The sequence below is a fragment of the Lolium rigidum genome, chromosome 6 (assembly GCF_022539505.1).
Source record: "Lolium rigidum isolate FL_2022 chromosome 6, APGP_CSIRO_Lrig_0.1, whole genome shotgun sequence".
Taxonomy (NCBI): Eukaryota; Viridiplantae; Streptophyta; class Magnoliopsida; order Poales; family Poaceae; genus Lolium; species Lolium rigidum.
In genome coordinates this window covers 333,630,468-333,641,197 of record NC_061513.1, presented here as the reverse complement: position 1 = coordinate 333,641,197, position 10,730 = coordinate 333,630,468, and the positions used below count along the sequence as shown (strand labels likewise).

Sequence of the window (10,730 nt, the reverse complement as noted above, 5' to 3'; positions counted from 1 at the left end):
TCCCGCCGCAACGTGCGGGGCATCATCTAGTATTTGTAAGGATTGTATTGTATTTCGTAAAAGAAGATTGGAGCAAGCGTCACAATGTTAGGGTCTGCCGCATGTGCCTGTATTTATTTCAATTTTGCTGCTGAATACCCGTGCCATGGGCATTTCAATTAGAACGTCTGATTTCTTTGTATAGTGGTTGTTGTCTATCTGTCGCTATAAACCGTTATTGTTAGGAAGTGCTTGATGCCAAACCTTTCGTTCTACCTCCGTTCTAACCAAAAAGACGTATAAATTTAGTTAAAATTTCCCAGATATATTGGGAAATATCACTATCTACAATACAAAATAAATACACTACAAAAATATGAATAAATTGCACCGACAGTTTCTATTCTTTACCCGCTACTTCACATAAGTCCCAATTCTTTGAAAATGAACGAGCTGGTCCTAAATCTATTGGTAGCTGCTTACGCAAGGTCCTAAACTGGTTTGACCCACGTTGACCCATGCCACCTCGGCAAGCAAGACCTAGGCCGGCAACCAACCGTCGTGTAAACTTGCGTAAGAGCCCCTCCGGCTCCAAACCAATTCATTTCTCGGTCCAAATCAGCTTAGCACACTCCTCTCTGACTTGGCGATTTTAGAGGTGTTTGACGGTGGAGGAACGCTAGATCCGCGAGAGGCGATCGGAGACGAGCTTGCGGCAGCGGTGACAGACGGTAGGATGGTGCCCGCGGGCAAGGGGTCAAGGATGCGTCGACCCGGCGATCCTCCCGCGCGAGCAAGGGGTCAAGTGGCTTAGTCTGGGGCACTCTGTGACATTGTTCTGATCTAATCCGAATGAACTGTCAGCATCCACTCCGATTGGAATAATCAGCCAATTCAGATGGAGCTCTATTTGATCGATCGTCCTTTCCACCACTCCCTTCATATACGATTGGTTTGGTTTCCTCGAATATCGCATGAGACTATATGTAAAGGGTCTCTCTATATGTATTGGACTAACAAAAGAAATAATAATAACCGCAACCATCCTAAGCTATCACTCGACAAGAAATGATATTATGGCTGCTTGATACAGTATTTATAGTCACAAGTGAGCTTTGCGTTCCAATACAAACCGCTGGCCCATGCAAGTTTTGCCTATTGTCATGCCTACATTGCCATTCCTGGAGACGAATCTTTGTATAAGAAGTGCATAACGTGTTTCAGCTTCATTCGATTTGTTTGGGCTATCGTCAGCAAAGGTAACATTGACCACGCCCGATAATTTCCAAGGGAGATGAGCTGGGCATAAATAATCCATGAGGCAGGCTGACAAAGACCATATATGACAACTAACCTTGTAAAGAAATGAAGATCAGAGCATTAATCGTAGTCAATTGTAGTTTTCTGACCACCCAAGCTGGTATTGTGGAAATTCGTGATTTCTGAGGGAAATTGCTGGTGGAAGTTTGAAACTTAGTACCTCTTCGTTATAAAGGGGTGGATTAGTATCACATATTGTTCTATGGGGTTCGCAAATCCGTTTCACCAAAAATAGATATTTTTGTGTCATGTGCAAAATGACAAATTTTGGTGTTAAAAGAAAGCATTTCACGATTCACATTTCTATATCTTTTTTACAAGGGACACAACTGATACCGGATTCCGTGTAATTTGGTGTGCAACCAGCACCCATAGGTTGTTGAGATATATGTGTGAAATATTTGGTTGGATCTTTTTAATGATTTTAAATTGCTCCCTCTGTTTCTAATAAAAAGCCGCTCAACTTTATCTAGATATGGATATATAGAGAGTTATAGGTATATTTTAGTTGTAGATACATCTATATTTAAAAAATAGCAATCTTTTAGTATGGAGAAAATACATCCTTCATCCATAAAAAGTCAAATATTTATCTAAGTTTAGATGTATCTATCCATTTAACGGTGTTTAGATGCATCCAAATTTAGATAAATTTTTAATATCATTTTATAGATAGAGGTGTATTGTTTTTTGGTGGCAAGAGCAAAGATCAGAACGTGAATTCGAAGGGAAATGACTTGTCACGCTTGGCTCCCGAATGACACGTGGGGCCAATCCAACTAAGACTCTGGAACTTTCTCCATCGCCCGGCTTGACGCCCCCACCGCACCGCTCGCGTTCCACCACCTTGGAGAAGCTTCCATCGCCTTCCAGACTCCCCGCCTCCGGCCAGGTATATAATCCCCACCTCCTCCTCCCGTCGCATCACCACCGAGCAAATCAACGAATCAAGAATCCAATCACTGTCAAAAACAACTTCAGTCTTCAGAAGATCAGCGAGCGAGAATGGAGGGCAGGGTGTTCGGGCTGGAGACCCCGCTGATGACGGCGCTGCAGCACCTGCTGGACATCCCGGACAATGAGGCCGGCAACGCCGGCGGCGAGAAGCAAGGCCCGACGCGGGCCTACGTCCGCGACGCGCGAGCCATGGCGGCGACCCCCGCCGACGTGAAGGAGCTCCCCGGCGCGTACGCGTTCGTGGTGGACATGCCGGGGCTCGGGTCCGGCGACATCAAGGTGCAGGTGGAGGACGAGCGGGTGCTGGTCATCAGCGGCGAGCGCCGGAGGGAGGAGAAGGAGGACGCCAAGTATGTGAGGATGGAGCGCCGAATGGGGAAGCTGATGCGCAAGTTCGTGCTGCCGGAGAATGCCGACATGGAGAAGATCTCCGCCGTGTGCCGCGACGGCGTGCTCACCGTGTCTGTCGAGAAGCTGCCGCCGCCCGAGCCCAAGAAGCCCAAGACCATCCATGTCCAGGTCGCCTGAGATGGAAAACCTTGCCTGCCTGCACGTCTGATCGAAGCTGAGTGGGTAGTCATCGATGATTAGTGAGTGAGTTTGGTGTGATGAGTGTTTCTATCTGCTGGTGCGGTGCCTTGAGAGGATCGCGTGTGAGTCTGGATGTTTGGTGTTCTGTTAATGGAAATGGGAACGATCTCCTGCTTTGTCTGAATAGATGTACCAATCGTTTAGCCACAATCTTGTTTTTGAAAATTTCAAGTAGTGTGTTTTAAGTTTTAGGGCTCCCGTTTCATCTCTCAAAATTTGCGCCTGTAAATGACAGTATACATATAGGCTACTAACATGTGGGGATATGTTTTCAAAATTTGGTGAGAAAAAGAAAGAAATCTGAAACGTTTTTTCAGCAGGGGAGAGAAACATGCCTTAACCCATTCATATTTCAAAGCAATTCCTCCTGATCTGCCTTTTTTAGATAGATCATTCCACTTTATTAATTGATAATGTTCAAAACTCTCTCTTTTTTTTTGAACAAGAAAGGTCTCGAAGGACCGAGAGCTGCATTAAGTCAACAAGGTTACAGACCAATTTATAGAAAGGGCATCAAGGAAACAGGAAATAACAGACCAGCCCTTTGATATTGTATACATGACCCTAAAGGAAAAGCTTAAAAAGCAATCAGGTCCCTGGTCGTCGCCGGCAAACAGGCTTCGCCATCGTCTGCCTTCCACGCCACCGGGGAACAAGCCACTTGGGGCGCAGACGGACGGATCTGTCGACGACAAAGCCGAGTAAATCCTCTCGGTGGAGGAAGATCTCCTGGAGAAGGGCTGCCCTTCGGCCATGAGCTGCAGGGGCAGGGCGATGATGCCGGCATGAGTCCCCCGTTGATGAGCATCCCAGGAAGAGCACCACCTCGACGACGGTGCAGATGAAGCAGGCGCAGCTCTCATGAACTGCCGCCAACACAGATAAGCAGCAAAACCATCGCTGCCCTCGCCGAGGGGAACAGCTTTAGCGCAGCATCTCCGCACCAGCAGTAGCAAGGATAAGGCCTCCATGATGCAGACGCGTTGGAAACGACGCGGCTGAGCTCCTCCTCGCCTCCACGACTGGCCAGGAACTCCTCCACCTCATTGAACGGCGGCACGCATACGCTCCCCCTCGCCTCCAAGGCCGGCCAGGGGAAAACACCGCCCACCACCGCCGCGTTGCAGAAGAAGGAACACGTACCACCACTCCTTTATTAAAGGGAGCGTCGATCTTCTTCTCCGTTCTCCCCTCCGACCACCGGAGAAGAAGAGGAAGCAAGAGAGATCCTACATCGGCAGAGATCCAGGCGGCCAGATCTCCTCCACCGCTCGCACTACCGGGCATCAAGCCCCCTACCGGCATAAAGCCACTAACCCTAGCTACTCTATGTACTCCGGCACCTCCCCTCCACCCATCTCGATCGGCGCCGGCGAGATCGGCTTTGGTTCGGCCCGGCCCCTTCGAGGAGGCTCTCGGCTACTGTAGAGGGGAGAGAGAACGAAAGGGGGGAATGAGGCGTCACACATTGCACTTCCACCCCCGCATCACCGGCCATTCAAAACTCTCATAGGGATTGGCACACGGAAACGCCCCACTTTCTTAAGTGACCATGGATGGAGAGGTACTTTCTCCATTTTTATTTACTCCACGTTTTAAATTTAGGAGAAGTCATTCATATTTTAAACTAATTTCTTCTCATAGCATATGTGAAGATCTATCTTTCAGCCTTGTCTTAGTCATGTTTTTTTTTAGATAAACCGCCCCACTTCATTAATAGCAAACACCCCAATTCATAAATTGCCAGATCAAGGGAGTTACTTCCTCCATTTATATTTTCTTTGTATTTTGGATATAGATAAAGTAAAAAATTTACTATGTTCGATCGAAATATTAGAAAAAAAATCAACACCCATAATATTGAGTATAAAATATGCTTTATGAAGATTCTAATACAATAATTTTTACATTATAGATGTTACTATTTTTCACAAAAAATAATTAAAGTTTAAAAGTTTGACTTTCACAAATCAGAATGCAAATCAATTGTAAACAAAAAGAGCGAGTAGCCTCTCGAGCTAAATTGTGAGCCTCTAGAGTGTACTGCCTTCAAGTCATGCAACAACTAATGGGCATTTGAGGTTTTCAAAAATTAATTATTTATATAACCAAAATTTCATAAACTAGAACTTAAGTTTGCACATACTTGTATGCCTATATATAAGCAAATTCCTTGACTCCAAATCATGAAAAAATAACTAGGATGAACTTCTAGACAAATAGATCATTTTGGGGATTTATTAGATTTTTTTGATGAATTTTGGATGGTTGCATAATTTGTAGGAATAATTTGCCTAAAAAATTTCTAGGGATACCTTTGCCTTATTATTTCAAAATAAATTTTCACATCCTTGCAACCTAAGATTATTATTTCTCTAGTATGAAAACATTATTTGATGCAAATCCTTTTATTTAGGATTTAAGTGGACATTGTGACATGTCTTTTCCAATTCTATGTTTCACGTTAGATATATTTTTAATGGAATATTTAGACTACATTAACCACTAGGTATTCTATTCTTTGATATGTAGAGTTCCAAATACATGATGATATGTAAGAACATGGAACACCACGATGCATAAGAAAAGGAAAATCGTTTTTTCTTCGAAAATTTGGGGTCGACGAAACATAACTATAGAGTTTTGTACTCCTACAAATCAAACAACCATGAAAAAAGTTCGTAAGAAAGTTGACCCTATATTTTCTTATGAAAAAAAAACATATAAAGATGCCCAAACTTCCCCGGAAGTATTATTTTCCTAGGGTGCAACAATACATATTTTAAACATAATCATACATAATTTATGTTGACATGAAACTTCGGTCTCATACTTTTGTATCTACGTGTTTTTCAATTTTACGATAATGGATGCTTTAATATTTCTTTTGAATCCATATGAAACAAGACAAAAATGTAACCAAATTATGTTTATACAATTTAAATATGAGTCTTTTAGAACAAGTATATTTAATGGAACATTTGGGCAACTTTATAACAAGCAAGTATCTTTCAGAAGTCCTAAAGTAAGACTTATTTGGAATTGTTGGAAGTGCATCATGTTTATTTCATAAACTTATATTCAGAAGTACTTAAAGAGTTGTGCAAGGGTTGATGTTTTGATTGCTGGACTATCTGGTCTTGTGTTTGTTTTCAATTTGATGTAGGAAATTAGCATAAAAGAATGGAGGAGGGGATCACCAAAATGCCAATGCATGCAGCTATAAGCTAATTGAACATACACTAAATCTGATAAAATTCATTTGGATAAATAGGAGCTTGACGTAATTTTTATTATGTTTGAGGTGCTTTATACTTCTTCTGAACTTCTTCTACAATAAATATAGATTCTTCTCGCAAAAAAAGGAGCTCGTAATAATCTACCGGGATATCAAACGATGGAACTTTTTCAAGAGAATTAACTCATACAAATCAAACAACCCGCATAGAGTATATCTCAAATGACATGTAGAATTGAATGCTACAACATTTTCTCCAATGATTCCTTTATACAACGTTTGATGCGTAATTCTTATCAGCTAGGTCCTCTTGGATATACGGGATTTCAAAAACATTATAATAGGTAAAATGAAAGATCTTATTGCCATGCTCACTCAAGTCCTACATGATTATGATTGCGGAAGAACTTTGTTCAATTGCACCACAAGAAATAGAAAGGTTTTTCCTGAGAACTTGGAGCGGATGGAACTTCTTCAAGAGAATTAACTCCTACAAATCAAATAACCCACATAAAGTATATCTCAAGGATTTTAGCCACACAAATTTAGTACAAAAAACATCTGCTAAAGAGGCCCGAATCTTGCCCAGTGACATATTTTGGTTCATACATGACCATCTAGGATTCAAGTTGACATGTTATTAACTCCTATAAATTAAACAAGTCATCTAGAAAAATTCGTAAGAGTTTTAATCCTACAAAACATTTATAATTTAATATGAACCAAACGATTCAAGACCTGTTGGAAAAATTGGGTCCAAACTTCCAGCAATTATACATTTTGGGCTGGTGGCGCGGCTGCTCCACATCCTTCTTGGGAGTGATTCCTCGACGACAAAGCTGCTATCGACCTTGATGGCTGAATGGCGGCTGCTCCCTCCCTGGTCGCTAGCAAAAGGTGCGTACGATCTGATGCCTCTATGCCGGCGAAGGTGTTCTTCAACCTCCAGGCCATTGAGCCATTTCGGAGGCCCTTCAGCTCCAATGTGGTGAGCTCCCGACGCTGCACCCCAAATTGTCTAGTCCTCGGTGGTGTTTCGGTCGATCATGATCGGATGTGTTGACAAGAGTGCTGTGGAGAAGAAGCCAGAAGAGGTTTCATCTTTGTTTTAGGGTCTTCGGTGCAAAAGTCAAGGGCCTAGTTACATTTTTACTTATTTCAAAGGCTCTTCATGTAATTTGTACGCCACCGGCTATGGAATGGATGTAGCTACCGGGGTCCTTCGAAACCCCTCTTCCTATTCAGAAAAATGATAATATAATTTATTTCAGAAGTCCTAAAGTAAAACTTAATTTCAGTCTCACCATGTTTATTTCATAAAAATGTTAAAAACAGCTGAAAATACACAAAAGCTGGTCAGGCAAAAAATAATACAGAAACAATTAACTGAACAAATAGGATTTATAATAATCAACCATGATACCAAACACATGTGAAATGCAGCTAAAGCCAAAAAGTAAAGAAAAGTGCAAGCTTCAAATATCTCTCCCCGGTCGACAAACACTTGTCACGTCTGGCTCCCGAATGACACGTGGAGCCAGGAAGCAACCAAACATACGGCAATTATGAAGAAGCTAATCCAACGAAGGCTCTGGAAGTTTCTCCATCGGCTCGCCTTGACGCCGCACCGCTATCCACCACTTTTCGGAAGTTTTCAGAAAGTTCCACCCCCTTCGAGAGTCCCCGCCCGCCTCCTCCCGTCGCTTCACCACAGAGCAAATCCACAAATCAAAAATCCACAAAGGAAATCAAGATTCCAACCACTCTCCAAAACAACTCTAGTCTTCAGATCAGCGAGCGAGCGAGAATGGAGGGCAGGGTGTTCGGGCTGGAGACCCCGCTGATGACGGCGCTGCAGCACCTGCTGGACATCCCGGACAATGAGGCCGGCAACGCCGGCGGCGAGAAGCAGGGCCCGACGCGCGCCTACGTCCGCGACGCGCGCGCCATGGCGGCGACCCCCGCCGACGTGAAGGAGCTCCCCGGAGCGTACGCGTTCGTGGTGGACATGCCGGGGCTCGGGTCCGGCGACATCAAGGTGCAGGTGGAGGACGAGCGGGTGTTGGTGATCAGCGGCGAGCGCCGGAGGGAGGAGAAGGAGGACGCCAAGTACCTGCGGATGGAGCGCCGGATGGGGAAGCTGATGCGCAAGTTCGTGCTGCCGGAGAACGCCGACATGGAGAAGATCTCCGCGGTTTGCCGCGACGGCGTGCTCACCGTGTCTGTCGAGAAGCTGCCGCCGCCAGAGCCTAAGAAGCCCAAGACCATCCAGGTCCAGGTTGCATGAGATTGAGGACCGGACCTGCGCGTTGAATGAAGCTGGGTGAGGGTAGTGATCGATGAGTAGTGAGTGGAACTTCTGTGATGAGTGTTGTGTCTGCGTTTTCGTTCAGGCTGGTAATCGTGTCTGGGGAATGTCGTGTCGGTTTGTGGTGGTGTTGATGTTTCGTTGATGGAAATGCGGATCTCTCCTGCTTTGTCTGAATAAATATATGAATCTCTTTACCACATGTTTTCCTCTTCCAAAATCTGAGTGGGTCGGTCGGGTGAGTGATTTTTTCAGCAGAGGGCACTTCCTCCGTGGCATTTTGGGAAGGATCCGCCTTTTGGCCTTTGGGGAAAATGTTTCTTTTTCACTGGAACTGTCCTAATTAACAATGGATCACTAAACAGAACGCACAGCAAAGCACATCTGATTTCAGCTTTCTTGACATACGTAAAGGTAGTTTTCATGCACGAGTGTATTAGAGCATCTGTGGCCTGGCCCATCCGGGGTCTGCCCCATTTTCCCAGTGATGTGCCTAGGGGAATGAACAAAGAAAACCAGGCGAAATACATAGCTAAATTTAGAGATGTTTAATATATATAGGTGAGTTTGTACATGGCCGAATTCGTAATATATCGTAATACATTTGAATGTAATATATTTGAATTTGGCCAGAGGAAATATAAAATAAACTTAAAAAGATAGCGTTCTACATGCCGAAATGGCGGTAGAACGCCATGTAGTCACCATCGTCGTCGTCGCTGGAGTCGCCGGCGTCCTCAGGTGGTAGCGCCTGCTGGCTGCTGCCCTGCCAGGGTCGCCGTGGCGTGGCGGCCCAGGCGTCGACCGGCACCACTCATCCTCGCTGGAGTCCTCTAGCTTGATGAGCGGCACGCAGCGGGTGGGTGTGGTGCGGCGTCGCGCGACCGCTAGGTCCAGGAGTCGCCGCTGCTGCTCCACCTCCTCCCTCTCCCAGTCCTGCCTGGACCAGGCGAGCGCCGCGTACATCAGGAGGGTGTTGTTGGCGGGGACGAGGTCGTTGAGCGACCTCGCGGATCGCCGCATCCTCAGCCCGCGCGGCCTCGTTGGCGGCGAGGTCGGAAGCAGTTGCGGCCGCTGCGTCCTCCTTCGTCTTCCTCTTGCGTCGCGCGACAGAGACGACGAGGCGCGCCCCCCTTGCGGATGACGAGGGCGCCGCTGCTGCGTCCTCTGGTTGCGGTGGGGACGTCGGCTCCTTCTTGATGGCGCGCAGGGAGGTCCTCGGCGTCGCTGGTGGAGGCGCCAACCCGCACGAATGGGAGGCCGACCTCGACGTCAAGCCTGACGACGAGAACGACGCCATCCGACATGGCATCCAAGAGCTTCCGTGTCAGCGCGACACGGAAGGCATCGCTGCCGCCGGCGGCATCCCCGGTACGGGGAAGTTGCCGCCCTCGATGTGCGCGAGCACGTTCTCGAGGGTGCAGCCCGGCGCGCTCCAGCAGCGGCGGCGGTCGGTGGCGTTGTTGCGCGCGGGAGGGGGGCGTCGTACGCGGCGAGTTCGCGCTCGTACCTCTGCCGGAAGAAGTCGTTCCACGCCGCGTAGTTATCAGGGAAGAAACGCGGCTCGGTGCGCTGCTCGTCGCTCATGGTGGCGAGCACCACGTCGAGGGCGTCGCATCCCACTGGCAGCGGTGGAATCGGGACGCCTCCCGCGCTCAGACGCCAGACCATGTTAAGCAGACGTCTCTCCCACTGGTGCACAGACCGCCAGCCGAAGCCGTTGTTCGCCACGTCGTCGCCTGGGTAGCGGTTCACCATTGGAGGAGCTTTTTTCGTCAAGAGCAGAGTGGAGAGAAGGGAGCGACGGTGGTGAATGCGGCTAGGGGCGGTAGCTCCGCGATAAATAAAGGGGAGCAGCGCGTGAATTCGAGGAGACGGCATTAACTCGCCGCGTAGAAGCTACGCGTCACGGCGACGACTGATCATCGGTAGGCTTTTACAGCGCGCGGAAGCCAATTTGATGAGGACAACGATCAGCCTTTCTCGCCGACAAGGCGAGACCACCAGGCGCCGTAGGAACTTTCATTGATGCTTCCCATGCTTTTGTTTCCTCCGAACTTCCCGAGCGCGCCCCGGAGGACAGGGTTGATATGAGCTCTCCGGATGGATGAAAGCCCAAATCCAGACGAAAATATACCATTTTTCGTTGTCCGGATGAAAAAAAGGGCTGCCGAGCGTCGGGGAAACGGGCTGGAGGTGCTCTGACAACATGTGACTCCAGCTTTCTTGACGAGTTTTCCCTCGTTTTTTTGATACAGTACATGAGTTTTCCTCTGAATTCCTCCTTCAGACAGGCAATGGGCACCGGGCTCTATCAGTCACAAAGGAGGCCTCATA

The 10,730-nt window shown here is 47.0% G+C and overlaps 2 protein-coding genes across 2 annotated transcripts; both read left to right on the top strand.

Moving 5' to 3' along the window:
• Positions 1-2,304: 2,304 nt before the first annotated feature.
• LOC124667525 (17.5 kDa class II heat shock protein-like) lies at positions 2,305-2,784 on the top strand. The gene has a single exon (XM_047204793.1). It carries the CDS (start codon positions 2,305-2,307, stop codon positions 2,782-2,784), a length of 480 nt encoding a protein of 159 aa, XP_047060749.1.
• Positions 2,785-7,892: 5,108 nt separating this feature from the next.
• On the top strand, positions 7,893-8,372 carry LOC124667524 (17.5 kDa class II heat shock protein-like). Its single transcript, XM_047204792.1, has one exon. The coding sequence runs from the start codon at positions 7,893-7,895 to the stop codon at positions 8,370-8,372; it is 480 nt and encodes a 159-aa protein (XP_047060748.1).
• Positions 8,373-10,730: the final 2,358 nt, after the last annotated feature.